The sequence below is a fragment of the Eretmochelys imbricata genome, chromosome 6 (genome assembly GCF_965152235.1).
Source record: "Eretmochelys imbricata isolate rEreImb1 chromosome 6, rEreImb1.hap1, whole genome shotgun sequence".
NCBI lineage: Eukaryota > Metazoa > Chordata > Testudines > Cheloniidae > Eretmochelys > Eretmochelys imbricata.
The window spans coordinates 23829872-23856718 of record NC_135577.1 but is presented as its reverse complement, the minus strand read 5'-3'; the positions used below and the strand labels follow the sequence as shown (position 1 = coordinate 23856718).

The 26847-nt window shown below is 40.0% G+C and overlaps 1 protein-coding gene across 2 annotated transcripts in view; it reads left to right on the top strand.

Annotated features, from left to right (window-relative positions):
- Positions 1-24933, top strand: part of CHID1 (chitinase domain containing 1) — a 251785-nt gene extending 226852 nt beyond the window's left edge. For both annotated transcript variants that reach the window (XM_077819882.1, XM_077819883.1), the window contains exons 11-13: positions 19449-19529; positions 22673-22715; positions 24701-24933. In XM_077819882.1, the coding sequence (XP_077676008.1) occupies positions 19449-19529; positions 22673-22715; positions 24701-24799 (223 nt within the window). In that variant the 3' untranslated portion in view covers positions 24800-24933. The remainder of the gene's footprint in view (positions 1-19448; positions 19530-22672; positions 22716-24700) is intronic.
- Positions 24934-26847: the final 1914 nt, after the last annotated feature.

Below are 26847 nucleotides of genomic sequence, written 5' to 3'. Positions count from 1 at the left end.
CTGAGGTCAAAATCTGGCCCACTGTGAAGCGAGAAATGTAGTTTCAAACATTTTGAGAAAAACAAACTGAAAAAGCAGCAGAAGTGCTCTTGGTTTTCCATTTCACTCAGTCCTGGAAGACGGAACAGCATTATACAGTTTTATAGCTTCATAATGTGTTGGAGACACCCACTGAGTATACTGACCAATCACAGGTTTTCATTTTAGCATAGCTACCTTTCTTAATTAGGATCATCTCAAGGTAAGGCAATTCAGGGATTGAATTTGTGATTTCTTTAATATAAAGGTAAACAACTTGCTATACTGGGAATTATAAAATAGCACACTTATTAAAGATACATACAAACTAGTTGATAATTTTTAAAAAACCCGTTTTTACAGAATGCATTTGATATGTAGGGTCTGTTGATGTCTTATCTGAATAAGAGTTCAGAGGAGACTACGGAATTTGCTTATAACTCAAGTTTTTCAGTTTGATCAATCAGATAATAGTTTTGAGTTAAATAATGTGTAGAGTGCTAAGAGGCTTCCGTGGGAGGGAGGAGGTTGGTAATTGAAATACATATTTGCTTTCTTAACTGTGATATTAAAAGCTATGGGGTGAGATTGGAAAAAAATTAGTCTGCTTTGTAATCCTTAGTTGAAACATTATTCTGCTTTGTGACTCCATGCTTGAGATATGAAGTATGATGATCTTTCTGTGTAAGGTACAGAAGTTTCTCCTATCTACATCTGACTGACATTCCCTTTTTTTAAATTGCAAATTTAAACAAACAAGTGAGTCCTGCTAACTATTACATATCATACATATATAACCTGGTAGCTCTGTTGTAATCAGGATTATCAGGAAAGTTTGGCAGTCCAGTGCCAGATTCAGTAGCAAGATCAGGTTCTTTTGGTCTTCACTATAATTCCATCACTACATGCTTCCATTTAGGAACCTAACCTGTAATACTTCTTAAATGCATGAGCCTTAGGAGATCAATGGTGACATCTACCATGGAACTAAAATAACACATTAATGTAACAGCTGAGATCTTAGTAATTGTGTCATTTCTCAGACTCTTCAAGTGAATATTTTGTTAGTGATGATTACATGATTAATTAATGTTTACTGTTACATGCAGTGTAGGGAATTAAAATTCTTATTTGAGTCGAGTGTTTCCAGTAAGTACAGACAGGCATAAGGAAGTGTTGAAAGCCAGTATTCCTTTGCAAGCATATTTGTCCTAACTAGTTAAAGTGGAACTAATTGAATGTTTCTATCTTGCTTTTATTTAGCACAGAAGCAAAGAAAACTCTAGTTGGCTGGGGTAAGATACAGTGAAACATCAGCAGTATCCATGCAGCAGGAAATACTATAATATTTCAGGGTTTCGTTGTTGCCATGTTGACCATGGGATTGTCTTGGACGGCTTTTGACTTGACTCACACAGTTGGTCACCCTTGATATCTAGTATTTGGAATGAGATTGCAGGTGGGGAAAGTGAAAGTTACATCCTTGTTGTAGGTGGGCCATTGCTTCCTGCAATTTGAGGACAGGGCACACCATAGTTGCAGAGGCAAGACAGATCTTGTTTAATGGCTTCCCCTCAAGAGGTGGAAGGAAACTGAGATTCCAGATGGTGCTGAGGCAAGATTATTCAGCAATCAGATCACTTTGATGGTGTGGCAGGATTGTATAGCAACTTCTTTTATCCTCCACTAACTTCTCAGTTGGCTTTGCCCCCATAGGTCATATTTTAGAGGAACTCATGATGGATGAAGCAAGAGTGGTAATAGCTAGAGTGCTGGTCACAGAAGTGCCAGAGGGAATATGTTTGCATCACACAGAATTTTTCAAGTCTTACACTGAGGCTATGTGGGAGGAGAAGAAATATTATTTTGCCTTCCCCATAGTATCTCACGCAGCTGCAGGTTCCAGGTGACTGTCAGCTTTGTAAATCTGTGCTACCTTCAGTCAGTTAGTTGAGTTTCTCATTTATGTTTTCAAACTACTTTTCAGATAATGGCTTTGATCTGGATTGACTTCTCCAACTCTGGAAATGGAACAGAACCTGCAGCTCTCCATGCAAGCTGTCTGTGTGTTCGACCTGTCTTGCTTAGAAATTCTGTTGGTCTTAAGAGAGGCTTTGTGAGTTGTATCTGTGTCCTTACATGACTGATGAAGGCCAGCATAAAAGTACATCATTATTGGTGGAGAGGGGGAAAAGGCATGGTGTCTGCTGTCTTTGTATCTTTTATGTGGCACTTGCTTAAATCATCATTTGACTCTGTCAGTCTTGTCAACTGTTGACCTATATCAGATCTCTTCTTGAGAAGGGATGTGGCATGTCAACTCTAGCCATATATTTGACTCCTTAGTCTCTTAAAATCCAGGTCAGTGAGGGCCAGGATCTCGGCTTGGGAGAAACTGAATTGCTTGTGCTGGTTTCTGTCTTAACAGGGGATGCGGAAAAGGTGTTGTCTGTCTTTCGTTTGTTAAATCTGTTGAATGCCTTTGATGCGGTTGATCATGAGGTTTATAGGTATGTCTGTGGTCTGTAAGTTAACAAAGCTGCTCTTCATTAGTTCTGCCAGACTTTTCTGGGGGGGTCCCAACAGTGGTTTGGGAAAATTAGTCTTTTTCCCCAAGAGATCATCTGTGAGATACCAAAGAGGTCCGTTTTTGTCACCCATACTGTTTGATATGTCTGAGGCGTAGTTACATTTCAGAGAGTTACTGAGTCAGCATAAGTTCAGGTGTATTTAATACACTGGTACTCCAGCACCAATTTTCAATCAGATCAGACCCAGCTGGTAACAATAGCAAAGGGCAAACTGACTAAGATTTTAAAATGAGATAAGATCAGAGATTGAAATGCAGGAATTAACTAGAAGAGTTATCAAGGATGATGACTGCACAGCCACTAGAGGAAGTTTCTGCCCTTTGACTCAGGTTTGGAAACAAGAACTACAATGGCTTTTAAAAATGAAAAGAAGTTCAGAAGAATTCAGAACCTTAAAATAGGTCAATCTGGAATATTTTTCCACCCTGTTTTTAATGCCTAATTGTGATCACAAACTGTCTACTACACACTGCATTAAGACCTCCAAAATTCTCTACTGTGAGGGTTCAAATCCAGTATGAGACAAAGTCAAGAGCCTGATGTGATAGCACCTTAATAAATTTAACCCCACTTTGCGTGTCTTGAGGGAGAAGAAAAGTACTGATTTTTTTTTTTTTTTTTTAAGAATCTGAAGGCAAAAAACTAACCTGATGTGATGAAAATAATATAATACTGCCAGCTTTTTTAAATTTATGACTGGATTTGTGCCACAGATATTTAATGTTGGATCTAAATTATGTTTAGTTTTGAAACCCCAGATATTCCTTATATAATACCTGCATACAGCGTATGTTGAGATCTGATCTAGGCTTAGAGAAAAACAAATTTTTATTTAACTCATCATTATAGCTTTTTATTAGGGTAAATTTTAAGTATACCAGCGTAATAATAATCAGGCTAAAATTTTTATAACTGCTTATGTCTCATTGGAAATCAGTAAGACTTAGACTCCTAAGTGCCTAAGTTACTTTGAAAGTGGTTCTTAGGGTCCAAAGTCATTTAAGCATGTCCGCAAATTTTACTCTTAAACTAGCACTTTGCCTTCAAAGCACTTTACTAACTAGCTGGTTAGTACATTAACTGGTTGATTCTGAGAACAAACCTGTGAGATAAGATACGTATTACTGTATTCGTTATACCAATAAGGATACTGAAGCAGAATGACTATGCGACATTCGTGAGGCCACACTGACAGTCAGTGGCTGCTCTGAGAATGGAACTTGAGCTTTCTGAGCCTCAGTCTACTAGACCAGGTCTTCTTCCTAATGTACTGTAATTCTTTGAATCTGAATTTAACTGGAACAGTAGGACAAACATTTATACCATTGCAAGTTGATCTAACGTCTTTAACAATTTGTCAGGACTCTCTTTATGTCTTGCATAAAAGACAGTTCTGGGCAGTCAGCTACAGTTATGCACCAGCTGCTATGACTTTCAGGTAAAAGTGTAACCTGCAGTGTCAATGCATGTAGTAACAAAGCATTTCAAATGATCTCCCTTGTACACAATCAGATTTGCTACAGAAGAAACTTGGAAGCAAATTTTAGTCATCTTCAGATTTTATTTCTTTGACTCTGCTTCTTTTCTTCTATTTAGTTGACGTTTGTAACAAGAGTAACTTATGCATTATGAATGTTTGATTTTGAAGATAAGATTTATTATTTATTATTTGACATCAATTATTTAATCTTTGATCTTCTATTCCTAGTCTCCAGAAGAAATACATATTTCATGTTGAAAACCTTGGTCTTGAGCCAGTCCTGACCTCAGGCTTGTGGAGGTATTGCTGTTCCGGCTGGTAGGAGCTGGGAGTGCTTTGATTGCCTGTGGAGTAAGTTCTGGTTTTGCATTGATTCACGGAGCTATGTTCTGGCATGGTGATTCAGAAATGGATTTGATAGTTTGAGCTGGTCCTGACAACAGGATAGCTGTGGTGAGGTGCAGTGATCTGTATAATGGAAGTAAGTTCCTATAAAGGGGCAAATAATGAGGCTTTCCTGACAGTGTCAGCTTGACCCCAGACTTCAGTATTCTCCTCTTTCTCTTCTCCTTTCACACAAATCATGGATTTCAATGACCTGACCAGGTTCTGTCATCCTGCATGGGTGGAGGGGCTGATGCAGATAAAAGGAATGTGATTTAGAAGACTCTAGCAAGGAAAGCGAGGGGAGGAAAGAAAAGAATAAAAAATAATCACAATTTTTTCTTAACCTAGAGCCTTATCCAAACAGTCTAAATTCTGTTTAAAAATTGACATCTTGTGTGAAGGTTAGGGACTTTCTTGACAAAAGAGACTTCATTTTTTTTAATTAATTTATTTATTTACTAATTTCAGTAGGTCATCATATTTTTGTCAGTGAAGTTTGTACGGAAGAAAGGACATTCTACTCTTTCCTAGCTATGACAATACTTGTAGCTTTGCGCCACTGTTATCTGGGTAATATTTTGGTTGCATCAGTAAGCATGTGGTTACCAGGATTCCTATAGTCCTTCAGAAAAAAGGTGTACATAGCTCATGAATGTCTTATGCCTGAATGGGCTTGTGTCCTCTCTTGTGCCATTGTGGCAGTTAGAGCTAAGGTGTACAAGCAAACAACCCCTGGTTTAAACAAGAGGTGCCTGGGAAATATTTCCCACCTTCACTTGTCAGTGTCAGAGTCTCCTGAATTGCAGGGGAAACTTTAAGGCCTATCTATTCCCTGGGGTTTTTCAGAGGAAGGAGAAAGAGTACGTAGAGTAAGGAGACAGCTAAGTTGAGTGGAACTTAATAATAATATCCGTATTGTGGTGCAATAGGACTCCATTGTACTAGGTACTTTCCAAAGAAATAGACATTCCATGCACCAGAGAACTTAGAATGTAGGATTTAGAAAATATATAAACAGGTGACTCAACAAATGGGGGGAAGGGTACCAACATACCAGTAGTACCTACATAGGTTGATAGCTGGTGTTCTTGGTAGTCATGTATCTAGCAGATGTCAGATAGCAGTGATTTTTGGCAACTGGGGCAAAGATAATTTTTCAGGAAATTTCTGGCTGTAAGTTTGTTTTCAGTTCTATATTATTGTTAATATCTGTGCCTAGTATGTTTGGTGATGGATTTTATAAATCTGAAAAAAAAATCATCTTACAATTTGAACTGCTAGACAACTACTAATTAACTTTCACATATAGTACAGTATAGAGGTGCTAAAAGCAATCTGCTTTAAATGAAGGCTTCTCAAATTTTTCTTAGGCTATGTCTACACTGCACACCTTACAGCAGCATAGCTGTGCGTGCTGCTGTAAGGTGTGCAGTGTACCCACTCTTGTCAGCAGGAGAGAACTCTGCTGCCGACAAAATAAAACCACCCCCAACAAGGGGTAGTAGCTTTGTTGGCAGGAGAGCATCTTCCGTCGACAAAGTGTTGTCCAGACTGGCGCAAAATCGTCACTTGAATGTTGAGAGAGTGCAGCAGAAAGTTCTTATTTTGTTTATTTCTCAGGAAAAGTGATCTAGCAAAAAAATTGAAATTCCTTCATATATTTGCCTCATCCCCTGAAATCAGCCACTTTCCCGGTTCAAGAAACAATGTTCTGAACTGATCTGTATCCTACAAAGGAGTGGTTTTGTTGGAATAACCAGTTGAGACTATGGAAGTGTAGCTTAGTTTTTCAAAATGCTAGAATACAATTTTATGTATAAGCGTATTTGATACCAATTAAAGGTGTATTTTGGAGACGTCGGATAGAATTAGATGCTCAGTGAATTACAAACAAACAAAAATTCTCCATTTGTGGATTATTTTTATGTCAGCAAAGGAGCTAGAGTCTGGCTCAGTAATCCATGTAAACATTTTAAAAATGTAGGTAAAGAGACTTGTGCTCTCAACTCACTGTGCAGGTTTATTGCACTCAGTTCTCAGGTGCTTGCTTGGTTTTGTGGGGTTCCTTGAATCATGATTTTTATATAGGTGAAGTAAATTACCTTAGCATTAACTTGTCTGCTGTCTGACAGGAAGGTGCCCTCTTTGCTTGCAGCAGACATTGCTGTCTAGACCATACACTGTGCTTTTAAAGGCAAATGGCTTATTTGTTAAGGCAGCCCAAGCTGTCAAAACCAAACCCACTGCAAATAGTGACCTGTCAAGTGTTAGATTGGATAAACTGAAGAGAAAAATTCATGGTCAACTGAGCAAATATAAGAGAAAGATTGCCTGATGTTTTAGGTGGAAGAAGATAGTTCAGTTTTAGGTTGTGATTAGAAGAGCAGAAACTCTTACCAGTAAACTACATGGAGATGCTGCAGATGACAAAAACAACAAAAAAATCCCTTAATTAACAGCCATTGTCACAAGTAATCTGCACTGGCACTAAAGAACATGGTTCAAATTTTGTTGCTGCAGATAGAAGACTTGAAAAATGCAAAACAGTGAATGAACAAATTGAAATCTGTATCTTCACAAAGTAAAATTGAACTGCTGAACTAACAGCCGCGTTCCATTAAGTATAACAAACAGGCATGTGAGCCTGTGTATCAATCCATCATATCTGTATTGGTTGGGAAACGTATCCCAGCTTAGATATAAAGATCTCATTTTTGTAGAGCAGGTTTTCATATTTTCTTTAACACAGCTGTCACATTAGTTAAAAATCTTAAACATATGCATTTTGACACATTTCATTGTTCTGTTGTGCCTGGCTTTGTGCATGATTCCAGTTTCTTTGACTCAAGACTAAAAGCAGCATTTTTCCCCCCCTTTTGTAAAGGAAAAGCTATTTGGGTGGTATTAGTTAGAGTGGTCAAGAACTTTTTGTCAAGAATTTTTTCCGGGGCAGAGGTAGTTTCTGCAAAATTGACATGTTGATTTTTGTCCCAATATTTTTTATTTTTCTGAACTAAGTTTTGTTGTATGTCCACCCAAGTCTAAACATTTTGGTTTGTTGACTTGACTGGTAGCATTTAGTTTTCAGTCCATTTGACATGGAACTGCATCTGCCTGAGCTGTTTTCGTGCTTCATGGAAGTTGTACTCCTGGTGCCTCATGCCCCCTTTCTTTTTTATGGACCGGGTTCCCTAGCTAAACTAAATCTCCCATGATGTACTGTGACCAAACCCCCGCCCCGGCTAAACTTCCCCAGGGCATCATGAGAGTCCCATGTACGTGGTGCATTATGGGATATTTAATCTGGCCCTTGGGCCTGGTCTACGTAGGAGACCGGAGGCATGAGGCCAGTGCAGTTCAGTGTATAACCAAGCCAAAGCTAAACATTTTGATTTGTTTGAATGTTGTATCATTGTTCCAACATATTTCATTTCAACACTTCCATATCGGAATTTTTCGCATCGTACTGTTCTGTGAAAATTTTGGTATTTCTGCTTGTTGTTTAGATCTGGGGTGAATGCAAATGTCAAAATATCAGAATTTCATGTGCACTGGGCCGGATTAATGCAGGGGCTTTAGGGGTTGCAGCCCTCAGGCTAAGGGGGGCCAGCGGGCCGGATGCAGCCGGATGCGACACCAGTCCCCGAGCCTTGGCACCCACCCCCCATCCTGGGGCTGGAGCCACAAGCACTGGCATGCCGATGTGCCCCTGCAGCGCCTAGGTGAGGGCCGTTCAGGGAATCTCTGTGGGCTGCCCCAGTGCCGGCTCCGCCGCTCCCACTGGTCGGGTACCACGGCCAATGGGAGCTGTGGGGACGGCACCCATGGGCACGGGCAGTGTGCACAGCACAGAGCGGCTTGGCCCCTCTGCCTAGGGGTTGGATATGCCGGCCACCTCAGGGAGCAGAACAGCACGGAGCCAGGGCAGGCAGGGATCCTGCCTTAGCCCTGCTTTGATGCCGACCAGGAGCCGCTCGAGGTAAGTGCCTCCCGGCCGGAGCCTACACCCTGCACTGCCTCCTACACCCCAACCCACTGTCCCAGCCCTGAGCTGCCTCCTGCACCCAAACTCCCATCAAGAACCGGGCAAGTCACAGGCCCAAATTTTAAAGTGTCCACTAACTTTGGGACTTCCATTTTGGGTCTCTATCCTGAAACTTCTCAAGGAGCACCCAAAATCAAACGGCCCTTTGGAAAATCTTGACCTCGGCCCCTATCTCTGTAACGTTCTACAAAATGGGACACCAGCCTGATTCCTTGGAGTTGTGTGCCTTAAAATATTTATGCTTCTAAAGTATATTTAGAACTCTAAACAAGGTGCTTTTTAAGTGCAGAGTCATAGGAAGGAATGTTGTTTGGTACCCCTGCTAGTGGACTGGTGAGTTATTCAGCTACTGCAACATGGCTACGAGTAAAACATGCAATACCTTCATCTCTAGAGCAGAGAGACAGGTTGACAGTAAGTAGGGCTGTGTTAACAAGCCTTATCCATCAAGACAGTGGTGAAGCATTGTGGGAAAATCAATGAGATGATTTTATAAAGCCACTAAAACAAACACACACAAACAGTGAAGCCACCCTGTTGGAAATCTTCAAAATGCTATAATTGCCTGTTTAAAAACTGACCTAATAAAGAAGCATACAACAACAGAGAGAAGATTAATATAGGAAGAGGCTGCTTTATATAGATTGTTTTCAGACCACTTTGTGAATCCTTCACCAGCCATACACAGGACCATACACAGAAATGAAAAGTGTGCCTCTGAAATAAGTGTTGTGTATGTACCCCATGTACCAACTGTTGTGTATGAATAGTGCTAGATTCTGCAAGTCCTATTCAGGTTGCATATTGTCTTACCTCACTAGTAATCCCGTTGATTTTAATAGGAATATTCTTTGAGTAAGGTACTATGCAAGCTAAATAAGGGCGGCAGAATCTGGCCCCGCAATCTTTGGAGTAAAAGTTGATTTGATGTTTCATTTGCAGTTTTATTATTGTGCCATTTCTTTCCCAAGACACTCTGTGCTTGTCATCCTTTTATTGGACGTTCTGTCTGTTTTATATCCAGCTTTAAAAAGCTGAGGAAATAAATGCTAGATTCTACAATGCATAAGAAAGTGGTACAGTGGGATACAACTCTGCCTTCTTTAAAAGTTAGTAATTTATAGTTTGGCATCCTAATAGTGACATATTTGAGTATAGGAAGCTTTATGCTGAGAAACTGGAGGGGGAATGCATCTAACAATCACAGCTGCACTGGATTTCTGCGTTAAAAAAATCATCTACATGTTTATTATTATTTCATAAAGCAGGGCTCTTGGTTGATTTGAGGGATGCTCTGAAATACTATATTTAAAGACTAATATGTAAAATGTGATAAAGATAAATTACAACCCTTCTGTACTTGCAATTTTACAAGCCGGTTACATTTTGGAGGGTCTGGTGAGGGAGACTTAACAATCTTTGTATAGTTTTTCTTTATTTTAACCAATTCACTTTCGTATTTTATTTTCAAATGTTACAGTTGAAGAGGTTGCTAATCAACAGTGCTGAGTGTCTCAAAGTTGAGTTTAATAGCTATGAATATATTCAGTAATTTTGCAGACATTTTCTTCCAAAATTTCTTGAGGATCTTTGTACCTTCTGAGACTGAGCTAAGTGTAGTTACCTCACTACTTTAAACCTGTTTTTGTTTTGTTTGCTTTTATAAAGACCTTCCTTCACAAACTGGAACAGAGCAGGGCAAAGTGCTTGACTGTAGCTTGCTACTGCATCTGCAGAGTAGAAATTTCTCCTTTGCAGGCACTTGTACTCATAAACCAAAAGTTGAAAAGTATGTGATTGCAAGAAAGAAACTGATTACATGCATTTGCATTCAGAGCTATAGAGGGGCTATCATGGGTGTGTTAAGCGAAAGATTCCATTGAGTGTAGGACTTGATTGCCGAGTAGGGAGCAGTTTTTTCAGGTTGTTCCCCATATTTTGTTTGATCTCTGCAGTTTCAGTTCTTTATACTGTTGGGCACACTTCTTCACTTTGTTTGTGAAGTGCCAGTCATTTTAGTGGTGATTGTAAAACGGAACATTCGGGGGCAAGACTCATCTTTGACAACAATTTCACAAATGTGGTGCAGCCATCAAACATTTGCCATTATCCCTTCTAGCCTCTACCTTTCTTTCTTTGTATAGCTCATCCCATCATCTTGTGCTACAACACACACTTTAGGAAGGCTGTATCCTTTTTCTCCACAGTAGAATCTATTTTGCTCAATCTTGTTTTAAAAAATAAATCAACAAAAAACATCCCCATCCTGAGATCAAGCATTGAAATTCCCCCCAAGAAAGGGATTGGTTTGAGAAAGTTATGTGCAATTAAAAAAGGAGGAAGTTATAGTTGACACTGAAATTCAACATTAAATAGAATGTATTACTAGGGTTGCCAACTTTCTAATTGCACAAAACCGAGCACCACTGCCCTGCCCCACCCCTTTTCAGTGGTCCTGTCCCCCACTCATTCTATCCCCCCCACCCCCGTCCTCGCTCGCTCTCTCCTGCCCTCACTCACTTTCACTGGGCTGGGACAGGGGGTTGGGGTGTGGGAGGGGTGAGGGCTCCAGCTGGAGATTCAGGCTCTGGGGTGGAGTCAAAAATGAGGGGTTCAGGCTACAGAAGGGGGTTCTGGGCTGTGGCAGGGGGTTGGAGTATGTGAAGGGTGAGGGCTCTGGGGTGGGGCCCAGGATGAGGGGTTTGGGGTGCAGAAGGGCGCTCTGGGCTGGGGCCGAGGGGTTTGGAGTGTGAGAGCGGGCTCAGGGCTGGGTTAGAGGATTGGGATGTGGGAGAGGGTGTGGGCTATGGGTGGGGCTGGGGATGAGGGGTTTGTGGTGCAGGAGGGGGCTCAGGGCTGGGGCTTGGGGTTTGGGTGTGGGAGGGGGTACGGGCTGCAGGCTCCAGGAGGAGACTTTGTGACAGGAGTGCAGATTCTTGGAGGGAGTTAGTGCATGAGGAGGTGCAGGGCTGGGGCAGAGATTTGGAATGTGGGAGGGGGCTCAGGGCTGGGGCAGGGTGTTGGGGTGTATGCTCTGGGAGGGAGTTAGGGTGCGGGAGGGAGTTCCGACATGGGGGAGGGAGATTGGTGTGCAGGCTCCGGCCAGGCAGCGCTTACTTCAGGCAGCTCCCAGTCAACGATGCAGTAGGGCTAAGGCAGGCTCCCTGGCTGTCCTGGCTTCACTCTGCTCCCAGAAGTGCCCGACATGTCCCTGTGGCCCCTCAGCGAAGGGGCTAGGGAGCTCTACATGCTGCCCATGCTTGCAAGCACTGCCCCTGCAGCTCCCATTGATTGCAGTTCCCAACCAGTGGGAGCTGTGGAGCCGGCACTGGGGGCAGGGGCAACACGCAGACCTTCTCTTATTGTCCCTCCGCCTAGGGGCTGCAAGGACATGCCGGGTGCTGCCGGGAGCAGTGCAGAGACAGGGAGCCTGCCTTAGCCCCGCTGCATCACCGACCGGACTTTTGATTGGAGCCGCCAGGATCCGTTTTCGACTGGGTGTTCCGGTTGAAAACCGGATCCCCGGAAATCCTATGTATTACCAGCCCATGGTATAATACCCTCACTGAAAGAGGACTTTTGTTATGGGTATGCTTTTGCCTCCCATATGTTGCACTTTTCTCTGGAGTGATCCAAGTATACATCATCTGATAGTTCCAAAATAACCACTGTTGTCCTGTACGTGAGTTGTCCTGTGCATTGAACTGAACATTCTTTGGAAGGTCTTTTGTACATTTTATTTGTCATCCGATATCTAGACTTTTCGATTTAAAGAACAAACTGTGTCTTAATTATGTGGCATGAAGAGGCAGTACAGTTAGTGTGGATTATTGCAATCTAAAACTTGTCTTCTACAAGTTGAACCATACATAGGTACAGTTGTCTGGCATGTTGAGAGGAATATGTATATAATTGCTGATATGTAGAGGTTTTATAACCGTAGGAGGGGCTCGGTATAGCTTCAGCCAGTTTAAAATAAAATGCGACATGTGGATACTCTTAATGCGTCTGTGCATATTTCAGATTTAGCAGGGGATGAGCCTGTAATTTGTTTTTCTTACTTGCTTGTCTGATTACTTTTGTAATTAGGCACATAGTTGCTGCTACTGCTGCACTTTTTCTTTTTAATAGCTTCATCTAGATTTTACATACTTTTTTCCAGATCACTTTGGTGTTGCACAGAGCCTGCCTCAGCACAGCATTCTTTGCTGGAGCAGTAGAAAAGGGGATAGTCTTCAGGTCTGTCCATTTCTATAACTGGGGTGGAGGATAAGTGTTTATCAGTCAAGTACTTGTATTGACTAAAAAGATGACAAAGGGTCTGGTTTTGTTTGACCTCCTGATGCATCTGTAATTCCCAGTGCACAAAGACTTCAGAAGAGGACTCAAAGGAGAAGAGAGGAGAGACATGGGAAATAAGTTCAGTGTTCATTTCTCTTTCTCTAAAGATTAAGCAGAAGAAAATGAAAAACTGGGGAGTGACTTTATTAAGAAGTGACGTAGGCATTTGGGAGCCTTTACGTGCTTAGTCACTTGGGAAACATTTCTAAAAGCCCCTAAGAACTAGAAACATTACAAAAATAAACAAACAAATAGATATATCAAATAAAAAAACTCTGGTTTCAAAATTAAATGAAGCTATATATTTTCCCCTATATGTATGTTCTTTACCAAAAAATATGGTACTAGAATTTTTTTAAATATATTTGTATTCCAGACTAAAAATGTTATGCTTAAAGATAAATATCTTCTTTTGGGAGATATAGATCACCAGTTTTTTTTCTCCTAAGGTATTCCAGTGCCATGCTGTTTTTCACACACCAGTAAGAAGTGCACAGCTACTGCCATAAATCCTGGGAATCTTTCTCTTGGACCCTGTATTTGATAGCTGAATGTGCTGCAAAGCACACTATGTGTGGGCCTAGCCATATTGGTATTGTTCATAGGTCCACAGCTTTGACAGGACTGACTCGAAAGTGCTCGATCATGAAGCCTTTGGCTTCTCATTTATTCCATAGAAAGCAATGCTGAGGGAACAATATTTCAACACAACCCTGCCATAAGGCTCTGTAACCAAGCAGTGTCAACGGTATGTAAGAATAATGGATTGTGTCTGCAACTGCTCTGTGTGACCACCTCTTTTTTGGCATCTGTGCCTGACCGTAATTTATAGATCGTTCACTGTGCATTTTGAGTCTCTCATATTATAGGTGCAGCTGGCAGTGACGCTCGTCTTCAAAGCTGCCCAACATTGCATTATATGAATGTGTTTTGAGTAGTTTGTAACTTCATAAAGCTTTTAATTGCTCAGGCTGAAATTTTGCATTCCAGGGCCTGCCGTACGCTGATCTTTTAACAGTTCATTTCAGAGAACGAGGCTTGGGGGAAAATGCACTGTTTTGCTAAGGTTAAATTTACAGCTGGGAAGGCTCTCCGGCAGCTCCATGCTTTGGAGCAGGCACTTGAAATTTGCAAGGTGCTCACGAAGGGGTCAGATGTCTTTTGCTGTCTCCATGAAAGTCCACCCACATTTTTCATTTGCACATGTTCAGTAGAGCTTTGTTAGAGGTTGCCCTCCAAGTTCTGGCTGCTCAGTCTGCACTGAGCGTACTTCAGATCAGGATTGCAGCAGCTGATTGGGACTTTGTAATTTTCCTGTGGTTTCCAGGGGCTGCTCTGGTGCCAGGCACTGTAACTCAAGCAGGTTAGAGAGGGAATAGCAAAAGGGGAGCATGTTGGGGGGATAGGAACAGAGCGACGTCAGGCCAGAGGTGAGAGTGGGGAAAGGAACAGGTGGGACAAGGATAGAAGGCTGCAGGGAGAGACATGCTAAGGGATGGGCAGAAATGTTTCTACCCACTAGAGAACACTCCCCTCCAGAACCTGGAAAGGAATCCAGGATTCTGCTGCTGGCTAGAAAACAGTCGAGAAACCTATTGGCAAATTTTCTCATCCTCCTTCTAGTGGCAGTTCTAGGTAGCAATAGTAGGCTGTTGTCCTCTACCAGTTATTCAGTTAGCTCAAGTGGCAGATAGGTATATGCTGTGGATGTGAGGGTTCCAACTCTGCTGCTGACCCATATGGGGTCAGTTTGATTCCATATCATGGAATTTAATTTTTTCAGTTTTTTTAACTTTGAAAACCATATACTAAAAAACTGTGACCCGTGTGTGTGAATCATGATAGTCTTTAATTTCAGATCACAATTTTTTTTTTCCAGGACCCATGCCACATTCAGTATACAGGATGGACTGGGCTCTGGGGATGAATCAGGTTTGCATAGTGAGTGAAACTGTTGTCTCTTTAAAAAAAAAATATAAAAACAACCTTTCCTCCCCAAAAAGCTCTGCCTCATTTGTTGCACAAGTGGAGTAGCAGATGAGGCAGGGGGCTGCAGGAAGAGAGGGGATGGTATCTGGGTTAGGGCAGTTGAAATCTGTCTTGGAGAATTGGATTATATCCGTCTGTATGTCAGAGTTTCTATCTGGTGCGGCGCAAGTCCTTTAAACCAAACTTTTCATAGATGATCTCATTTTCTGGATGGCCAGTTTGAGACATCTGAAGTCTGACTTGTGGAAGTGCTGAGCACTCTCAACTGCAACTGAAGGTAGTCATGTACTTTGAACATAGCATTTCTATTGTACTTGATAAATACTGTGAAAAATCAGGTCCTGTGTTTCTCAAGTTGGGTACCCACAACTAGTGGACAGTTTTGACAATTTTGGCCTTAATCTTTGTAACCTGTTTCTAAAATGGGAATAATACCACTTACCTTACTGTTGTTGTGAAGATAAATTCATTACTTTTTCTGAAGGTCTTGCATACTGTGGCGATAAGCATCCCAGAGAAGCCCAGGAGTATTATGTTCAGTGCAGGTCTGCACTGTATGTGGTAAATGCAGCACATTAATGAGCAACTGTTTAAAAAAAAAAAAAAAAAAAAAAAAGGGTTGTATGTCTCATTTGGCTTATATAGCTAACCATATAGTGTATATAGATACACACACACACTAGAGCTGTCAAGCAATTAAAAAAATTAATCGTGATTAATCATACTGTTAAACAATAATCAAATGCCATTTATTTAAATATTTTGGATGTTCTCTACATTTTAAAATATATTGATTTCAATTACAACACAGAATACAAAGTGTACAGTGCTCACTTTATATATATTTTTGATTACAAATATTTGCACTGTAAAAAAAAATAGTATTTTTCAGTTCACCTCATGCAAGTACTGCACTGCAATCTCTTTATCATGAAAGTTGAACTTACAAATGTAGAATTATGTACAAAAAAACCTGCATTCAAAAATAAAACAATGTAAAATTTTAGAGCCTGCAAGTCCATCTAGTCCTACATCTTGTTCAGCCAATCGCTCAGACAAACAAGTTTGTTTACATTTGCAGGAGATAATGCTGCCCGCTTCTTATTTACAATGTCACCTGAACGTGAGAACAGGCATTCGCATGGCACTGTTTTAGCTGGCGTCGCAAGATATTTATGTGCCAGATGAGCTAAAGATTGGTATGTTCCTTGATGCTTCAACCACCATTCCAGGGGACATATGTCCATGCTGATTACTGGTTCTGCTCGATAACCGTCCAAAGCAGTGTGGACTGACATGTTCATTTTCATTATCTGAGTCAGATGTCGCCAACAGAAGGTTGATTTTCTTTTTTGGTGGTTTGGGTTCTGTAGTTTCCGCGTCAGAGTGTTGCTCTTTTAAGATTTCTGAAAGCATGCTCCACACCTTGTCCCTCTCAGATTTTGGGAGGTGTTTCAGATTCTTAAACCTTGGGTCGAGTGCTGTAGCTATCTTTAGAAATCTCACATTGGTACCTTCTTTGTGTTTTGTGAAATCTGCCGTGAAAGTGTTCTTAAAATGAACAACATGCTGGGTCATCATCCGAATCTGCTATAACATGAAATATGTGGCAGAATGCAAGTAAAACAAAGCAGGGGAAATACAATTCTCCCCAAGGAGTTCAGTCACAAATTTAATTAACACATTTTTTTCACTAGCGTCATCAACATGGAAGCATGTCCTCTGGAATGGTGGCCGAAGCATGAAGGGGCACACGAATGTTTAGCATATCTGTCACGTAAATACCTTGCAATGCTGGCTACGAAAGTGCCATGCAAATGCCTGTTCTCACTTTCTGGTGACATTGTAAATAAGAAGAGGGCAGCATTATTTCCTGTAAATGTAAACAAACTTGTTTGTCTTAGCGATTGGCTGAATAAGAAGTAGGACTGAGTGGACTTATAAGCATTGAAGTTTTACATTGTTTTGTGTTTGAGTGCAGTTATGTAACAAAAAAAATTCTACATTTGTAAGTTGCACTTTCACGATACAGAGAATGCACTACAGGACTTGTATGAGGTGAATTGAAAAATACTATTTCCTTTGTTTATCATTTTTACTGTGCAAATATTTGTAATAAAAAACAATGTACACTTCGATTTCAATTACAACACACAATACAATATATATGAAAATGTAAAAAAACATTCAAAATATTTAATAAATTTCAGTCGGTATTCTACTGCTTAACAGTGTGATTAAAATGGCGATGAATTGCGATTAATTTTTTTAGTTAATCAAGTGAGTTAACTGATTAATTGACAGCCCTAATACATACACACACACACACGAGGCTGCGAAGATTGCTATATGTTACATTTCCGGTTTTAAAAAATCATGCGTGTTTACCACTCTCTTTAATGCTGTTGGAATTTTTAGCAAAGAAATTAGAATTTGTTATTCTAGCTTCGCATGTACAAAAGAAGACCCATGTGGATCAGCATGGCTTAGATGGTAGCACTTGTCTCTGGGCCTTATCCTCATGGGTCCAAGTCCTAAGCCAGAACTTGTGCTGTTATAACTATTAACGCCGCAGTTCTGGACTGGGGCAAGGTGCTAAGTGCTGTCCTGGAATTTAAATATGAAAAATTGGCTCTCTGATGCCCGTGTTTAATGATCATCCAAATGGAAGTTCAAGATTCTATGGCACTTTTAAAAAAAAAACAAGGATTTTAGTCCTATGTTACCTGTCAGTGAAAAACTAAATGTTCAAGACGACCGTATAAATCAGCCCTTGCTGACCTTACAATAGCTACTACAGTATGTTTGCTGACAGTTCCTGAACTAGCACACTCTAAGTCATGTTGTGGAGCACTTTGAGATTGCTTCAACATGAAATGCACCAGACAAAACTAAATTCCCTTCTCTTGTAAAAATGCCATTTGAATCATAGACCGGCTATGTACTAACGCACAATTGAGCAGAAAACCACAGCAGAGAGATGGAAATATTCTGTGTGATAGTGAATCCTGTAATTGCATTTGGAATAATATTTGAAGAAAGGGGAGAAATAAATCTTTATCAAGCTCAGAAATAAGAACCATTTTCTTCTTTTAAATGTATAGTTTGTGGGATTTCAGGACTAACAGGTCAGGATAATGGTTGATGGAAATCAGTTATGCCATCTTGAACTTGGGTGATGGAAACTTTGTATTTAAAAATAAAAAGATTCAAAGTCTATTTTTTCCCTGTAAATGTTGTTCAAAGCAGAGAAATTTCTGCTATATTGAGTCCTATGTTATGGAAGAGATGGTTTTAATCAACCTTGCAGAAATAGAAATTCAGGATAAGAGTAGTCTTTATTAACATCACCTTTCTGCTCTCTTGTTGCCTACTCGGTTAATCTGCAGGGACCACTGTAAGGTGATGCACTGGCAAGCGGGGATTTGATTTCAAATCTGTGATTGTCTGTAGAAAGAAGGCAGTGCCTCTTGGAAATGGGATGAACTATCAGTCAATAACAACTCCAGTGTCCAGTCAGAAAATATATTTAAAAAGTTACGTTCTGCCTTCCGGGCAAAGAAGATTCATGCTGAAAAGAGTCAGGATGATATACAAGAGGAAAATGTATATCTATTATAATTATATAGGTCCCATGACCATAGTATCTGAATGTCTCTCAGTCTTTAATGTATTGACCTAACAACATCCTTAGGGAATAGGGAATTCTATATCCCCATTTTACAGATGGGGAGCTGAGACACAGAGAGACTGAGTGACTTGCCCAAGGTCACATAGGAAGGAAGTCTGTGGCTGAGTAGAGAGTTTAATATGGGTTTCCCAAGTGCCAGGTTAACCCCCAAACTGCCGGACCATCCTCCCTTTTTGAATAAAATAAATCCTTCCTGAAGAAGCAGGTTTGATTTGGACTCCACATTCAGATTTTGACATGATTAGGTTCTGCCTGTCTTGGAAGGACACCAACAGTGACAGATGGCAAGTGTGTCATTTCTCTGAAGGATGGTACCCAAACAAGTGAATCGAACAAAACAAAACTTGAAAAATGTCTTCCATGGCACTCTGTGCTGACAGGAAGCACAGTACATATACAAGCAGCTCATTTTGAAAAGAACTAGCTTACACTTTTAGGAAATGGGCTTTCTGCAGGGTGTAGCAGTCTTAAATGATTGATCTTTTTGCTGATGTAGGGGCCTATAGGTAAATATTATGTACTGCTAGCTGGGGAGAATTTGGTTCAAATCCCTGGTGTCAGTGTCCTAGAAACAGACCTCAAATGTGCTCAAGTACCAGAGTGGGTATGCTATAATAGTTGAATAATGAAAATACATATATGAGTAAATTCAACAGTTGCTTTAAAAAATGGCATATTTGGCTATCTATTTAGCTGGTTGAATGGGCTGGAAAAAAAACTGGTTTGGAAAGGATATATTAGACGGTTGACGAAGGATGTTGTTGAGTAAACTATTAATAAATATTCAGCCTGCTCTATACATATGCCACGTGGATGGATAAGTAGCTTTAACATTCTTTTAATGGTTTAAACTTTTCTCTAGAATAATTATAAAACTAATTTTATACCTATGATTTTAATTTATAGGTACATTGAAACCCTGAAGGAAAACAAACCGAAAATTGTTTGGGATGAACAAATAGCTGAACACTCTTTGGAATACAAAAAGTGAGTGGCAGTCATTTACTTACTGCTCTGTGAATATTCTTGGGCCTGGGTCCCATAAACACTGCATTACTACTTCTATAATATGTGACTGAATTCAGCATGCTGAGAGTCTGCAGTTTGTCAGCTATGTCAGCCGTGAATAGGAACATAAAAGAGTGTTTCGGGGAGAGAGATAAGGCAGGGAAGGGTGAATCAAGTAACAGACGTAGCTAAAACAAACTTTAGCACTTAAGTCTGGTGGATAGGATCTTCAGAAGTATTTTGGGTATACAGAACATCCCTACCTAAGTTATCTGTCAAGCCTCAGTCAGACCAAAAGTCTGAGATGCAACCTCTGAGCTGGTGAGTGGTTTGCCATAAGTCTGACAAACAAATATATATCTATATATGCAAGCAACACCTGTAGGAATAACAGAGCCTGGCAGACTCAGCCTTAGTGTTAAGATCTGTCGAACAGCAGACTCAGAAATAGACTGGGCCCCATGAAGAGCAATAAAAATGAGGAGCCATAAAGGGATTTGGAGAAACTAAAAAGACCAAGACAACTGCCTTAAAAAAAGCATCAAGAGGTATACAAAATAACAAAAGTTGTAGAGGACAGATAAGGCTATTTGGACAAATATTTGTCCTTTGTCATAATAAAGGAATAAATAAGTGCTTGATAGTAGAAGAAAACTATTTTAAGCAGATAAAAGGGATAATAGAAAAATCTTGCTAAACCCCAATTTGTTAACCTTGTAATAGACCATCAGTTGCATGTGTATCCTCTCTTTTTGGCAAAGATGATATAACCAAAATGTCATTACTTCTACAAAATTCTATCAGTATATTTTCTAATATAGTATAATTTATATAAGATGCACTAATCCAAATAAATGAATGAAGCAAATTTTGTGATGCATTGTCCTCGCATTAAAAAAGCATCTTCATTCTTCAGTGAACAATTGATTTTTTTTTTTCCGCATGAAACTTCTTGGGCGAAACATTTTTTAAAACGTTCCCTTTTTTTAAATGTGGCTCTGTCAGTTTGACTTTTTTTCTTTTTTTTTTTAAGCTAAATCACCAGGGTTGTCACAAACTGCTCTCACATTTTTAGACTTAGGATACTTTTCAAATTTGCATATAACTGTGAGGAATTATTCCCCATATTTTTCATAACTCAAATCAGTTGCTCAAGGAGAAGCTGACAGAATTGTTGCAATTCATCAGCTAATTCAGCTCTCAGGTATTGCTTCCCTGGCTCAGTAGCCTTCCTTGTGTATTTCCTTGCTTGGTTTCTGACTACATACACCCCTTACCAGAACTTAATCCATTCTTCAGCACCTCTTCCCCACTATCATCCATGCCCTGTCCCAGCCTTTCTGCAACTGTGCAGCCATACTGGAGTGTAAAGTTTTTTTGTTTTTTTACCTTATTTAAAGAAGCTTACAAAATTGTTCCCTCTTGAGGAATTTTGATATAAGATAAATTAATAATATATAGATGTGGATTTGTGTTGCTCAAATAGATATATACATAATCTTCTGCATTTGTTGGTTATACTTTCTCTGAAAAGGACACCATGCAGGAGGTTTAACAATATTTAATAGTTAAATGACTAGTTTTTGAATTTTTTTCTGTAACTCTGTAAGAGAAGGCCTCTGATCTATCATCTCTCATTTTGAACTCTTTGGTATGCTGTTTTGAAATTACTTTGTGTATGTCAAACAGTTACATTTTTCTTTGTATTGCGTAAAAAATCCGTAAACAATGATCTGTGTTTACAACTTCTGCGTGCAAAGTCCAACTGAAGACTGAGGATTTGTCTCCATGAAAACTAGCTTGTGGATGCTGGGGTGTAAATCTGCTCTGTGTGGACCCTGTTGAAGGGTAGTAACAGGTCATTAATGTGCTTTGAGCTAATGTGCTTTGAGGTTAGTCTGCAGCAGACTAGCATGGGATATAATAAACCCCAGCATGCCTCTAACTAAATGTTTGTATAGAAGTCCTTTCTTTTGCAGTAGTTTTGGCACCTGAAGATGGAGACTTGCTCTCAAAAGGCAAATCTGAGATCCTGTACTTGAATGGTTGGCTCAATAGCATTATTTAACTCAGTACAGTTACCCTGCCAGGGCAGCCCCTGGCAAATCAAACTTGAGTCAAGGGGAATATAGTCAACACTACATAACCTAACTTTGGAATCTGTTCTTTGAACGTTCTTATCTGTGAGCCTTTTGGAAGTGAGAATCAATCAGAGAGTACAGTGGGCCTGAAAATCCTTCTCTTCCTGACTTGCTGCCAGCTGCCTGATTGACAACTGTGAGGATCATCCTGTCTGCACTGGTTTAGCCAAGCTACAGGAAAGAATTAGCATCTTCCCATCCCCACTTCCACTTTACAGAGGTTTAGCTAGGGTGAATGTTAATATGATCCAGAGCAGAAAATATGCTTCACTAGTGAAGTATGTCACCTGGGAATATATTGCATGTCTTCAGTTGCTAAGGCTATGTCTTCACTACCACGGTAAGTTGACCTACGCTACGCAACTCCAGCTACGTCAATAACGTAGCTGGAGTTGACGTACCTTAGTTCGAGTTACACGGGGTCTACACCACGTGGGGTTGATGGGAGAAATTCTCCCATCGACTTAGCTTACTCTTCTCGTTGAGGGTAGAGAACAGGGGTCGACTGGAGAGGGATCTGCTGTCGATTTGGCAGGTCTTCACTAGACCCGCTAATTCGACAATGCTCGATCTCAGAGCATTGATCCCAGCTGTCGTGTAGACATAGCCTAAGAAGAGACCAACCTACATGGAAAGACACTGAAATACTGTATCACATCATAAATCTTTAAACAGTGCACATATCCTGAAGATGGTTTGTGTAACATGCAAAGAATCAAAGGTTACTTCTGCAAATCATTATACAAAGCTCCCTTCCTCGGACTGACTTTCTATTTTCATATTAACTCTTGGGTGCCAATAGTACTGTGTTCTCTCATTTTTAGCACCAATAGAATTCACAATAAAAACTCAGGTTTCTCAAATCTTTTCTGGAGAAAAAAAAAAAACTAACTTTAACCTCTGTCAGCTGAAAAACCTCATAAAATCTACCCACCCCAATGTCAAAAAGGTGAGTGACTATTTTCTTCTTGTGCTTTGCAGAAGTAAAGGAGGGAAGCGTGTTGTCTTCTACCCAACGTTAAAGGTATGTCTATGTCCCTTCTTCTGATGAGAAGGGAATAAGAGAAAAAGAGGGAAGATGGTGGGTACTGCTTTGCCTCCTTGCGTTTTTGTACAAGAGGCCACTCTGTCACTAGATTCTCCCACATCAACTTAGGGCTTCTCCATGCGGAGAGTTAGTCCCCAGCTAGCTGAGTGTAAATCTACTGTCTACTAGCCTGCTGCACACTGAGTCACTATTGTGGACCCTGCTTGTACGAACTAAAAGTTCCCCGAAGTGCTTTGTCCTCTACTGCTATTTTAAACTGAGAGAAATGTAGCTCAAAGTGTACTAGGGAGCTTTTAGTGCACAGTATCAGGCTCCACACACCACCAGTTAGTGCACGTGGCAGACTAGTGCGCTATAGATTTACACCCCAGCTTGCTGTGCATTAAGTCTATATGTGGACAAACCTTAGAGACAGGACTTGAAGAATCAAGTGGAATGGAAAATGAGCTTATAATGAAAGTATATTAAGCTTAGAAAAGAGAGTGCCAAATTGTAAGTGACTCAACCATTATGAATGCATCAGAAGCCCGCATTATGTAAGTGGAAGAGGAATATTCCTTTCAGCCTCATGAGCACGTTTCCCACCATTGGCCCTAATGTAGACAGGATGTGAAAGTGTTTATCACTGTGTTAATACTGGTTGAGCCATGGGGGGAAGTGCTGTAAACCCCAGGGTAGCTGCACCTAAGCAAAGACAGATTGCACTGGAAGTTGTCCTGCTACATTTTCCTGGGTCTTGCAGAATGCTTTTATCGCACTATTGGTAGACTCCATCTGGGTTTTGAACATAATTCCTCTAATTTTTTTGGAGAATTCTTTCGAGTATTCTTTCATCTTCGAATAGTAGATGCTGTACTGTGGCAATTGGTGTATTTATACGTGTGTAAATAGAATTTTCCTTCCATTTTTAACAGGCTGTAATGAAAGGTTTAGAGAGATTTCTACACTGAAGCAAAGCTGAAAAATCATTCATATAAAAGCAGTTAAATCGGCTAGTGACACCAAATTGTCTTTTAGCTTCCCCCCTCACAACCCAGTTTCTTCATCTTCATCTTAATTGGGTAGTGATAGGTATCTTGTCCGCTCAAATTTTGACTCATTCAGATTTTGTAAAAAACAGCCACAAACCCCAAGACAAACTGATATATTCCTGATTTTTCCAATTCCAATGAGAACAAGTTTTAAACATTTTCCTATAGTGTTTGCAGTTCAAACTTTGCAGCATTGCACTAGTGCAAGAGAATCTGAAAGTGGACTAGAAAAATACTATCTTGATTTGTCCAGGCTGAGAGAAATACCAAACATAAAATTGCTAAAATTCTTTCATTTGTAATAATGTAAAATTGTGGTTATAACATAGATAAGGAATCTTTTGTTGTTGTTGTTGTTTTTGTTTGGTTTGGGTTTTTGTTATAATTTTTTTCTTAAATACTAGCCTGACAGTATCCCTTTAAGATGTAATTTTCTGTGTGAGTTTGCCCTGAAAGATGAAAAGAATGGCCTTGGATTGGAGATGACATTCTATAAACACAGAATATTTGCTACGTGACAAGTTGTGTTAATTGGTTTAAGACTTCTGGGAGAGTTGAAATTCCTGGTGACACAGTTTTCGAAGTGTGCATTGCAGTACACTGTGTAAGTGATAGCCCAAATAAAAATACTTCAGTGCATAGTTCAGAATATTGTTTACTTCAAGGCTGTTCTGTATGTCCAGTTAGTCAGCATATACTAGGCTGGATGCATTAAAAAATGCCCTAACTGGTAGGACTAAACTGGCTCTGCACTTATTGACCAGTGAATACTTGAAACTATAGTCTCCAGGCATCTGGGCCTAAGAAATAAATAATTAAACAAAAAAAATTTGTTATGCATTGTATCTAGTGCTAAAAAGAGAGGGCTGCATGCAGTTCCTAATGTTTGTATTCAGCAAAAACTGATTATTTTCTCTATCCTTTCCGTAGTCCATCCAATTGCGCTTAGAACTTGCAAAGGAACTGGGGACTGGAATAGCCATCTGGGAGCTGGGACAAGGCTTGGATTATTTTTATGATCTGCTTTAAAATTGCAGACTAATTGGAGAGACTTCATTTGCTTCACAGAGACTGCACATTCAATTAAGTGAGGTATTTCTGGGAAGATGATTTTTTTTTTGTAATTTATATGAAATCTGTATGGAATTTGTATGTTCCCAATAAAGAACCTGTTCTGAATTACTGTACAGCTTGCAACACATGGTTGTGTTTGAGAAAATGCACTGAAGCAAAAGTTGTGCCTCTAACCTTTTGCTTTATACAGTCATTAAAATAGACCACCATCAAGGGAACACTAGACTTCTCATAGTTTTCATGGACTATCTCCTAGAAGGAAATAACACCAACAGTTTAATCCTTGTGACCCATGTTTAAGATGTAGATGTCTCATCTATCATTGGTAATCGGAGAAGTAAGTGAATGGACCTACCTGTCTGGTTTGTGCATGGCAAATGTAGTGTCTCAGATTTTGTACAAGAACTCATTTGGAAACGGGTATTGGTCTTTATGTAATGGCAAGGTAGGCATAAAACTGAAGGGGAAAAAATTAATACATTTCTGCCAGGCTGGTAGAGAATCAAACACTGACTAACAGCACTTTGTTCTGTTTGTTTTCTGTATTTAGCAAATCCCTTAAGTAGCTCAAAACCATGGTATTTTTTTATTCTGGACTTGGTTCTAAAGTTACATGTTGTTCACCAGAGGGTTGTCTGACTGCTGTCTTATCCTTAACCTGCTGGATGGGTCACTTTGTAGTAACGTGTTTTGCATTAGTCCTTAATTTGAGGAAATCCTAACTTCTAGCACCACAGGCCTTAAAAATGCACTTGGGAAGTGAATAAAATTAAATGGCTAAGCACACATGATGTGATTTTCAAAGATGCACCTCTGTGTGTCCCATTGACTTCAGTGGGCGCTCAACCCCTTTCAAAATAAGGCTGTAAATCATTAATCCAACTTGTTTGTGCTTTGGGATGCCTGCAGAGGGGACCTCTTAAAATATGATCTGTCTGTTCGTTGCGACTGCTTTTCTATAATACTTGACCACCTAACCTTCTTAAAAGACATAAAAATTGATCTTTTTTATTTAACCCCTTCCCCTTCCAAGATAGTGATTCACACTTACAAGTTTCACAAGTCCTGTGTATTTAATAAAACATGCACTAATATGAGATGCCTTGTAAGAAGCTAAAAAGGGAGTGCTGAGAATTTGAAGGGGGAATATTGATCGTCTGTAGAGATCCCTATAGATCCACTGATGTTCTTCTTGCCACTCGTAGCTCTCACGAAGATAACTGCTCTACTTCCCCATCACCTTCCTTCCTAGTAATTAATCTCAGTGTGGGATTTATCTACTCCCGCTGGTTTCAAGGAAATAAATCCCACTGTAATCCACCACTGATTAAAACCCTATTGATTTTCACCTCTCTGATTTAGTTCTGGCATCTCTCAACTCTTTACACTGTAAAGAATCCAACAGGGTTTACTAATCAGGGATCTTTCTTCCTTGCCATTAGTACCGAGGTAATTTGCTTTTTGAATCCTCTTGTTCAGTTAACCTGAACTTTCTGGTTCAGTCAAAAGCAATTTAAAGTAATATTGGCAATAGGATCTAGAATAGCAAATGAATTTAATTCCACTCTTTCCCTCCTTTCAATGGGATTACAAAGCTGTTTTGTTTCAGCACTCAAATGATAAATAAAAATTGTAACAGGTTGTGAGATGCACGGATATTTTTAGGCTAGTTAGCTAGAACTTTCAAAATTGGAGGATGCAATATTTTTAGGCTAGTTAGCTAGAACTTTCAAAATTGGAGGATGGGGAAGTAAACAATATTTCAGCTCCACTCATGGCAGTGGTCAATGTATATATTTTTTTTCTTCCCACATTCTTTTCATTGCCTTCTTTTATATTCCTTGTTTGTTTGCTGTGAAGCTCAAGTGTCACATCTGTCTTCCAGCTGAGCTGCATGTTTCGATGAACTGTCCTCCCCTTCCTTGCAGATGGAATGAACGCCTCTCCCTGACAGAAAGATCAAACTAACCCTGCTTATATCTTGACAAATAAACACCAGAAGA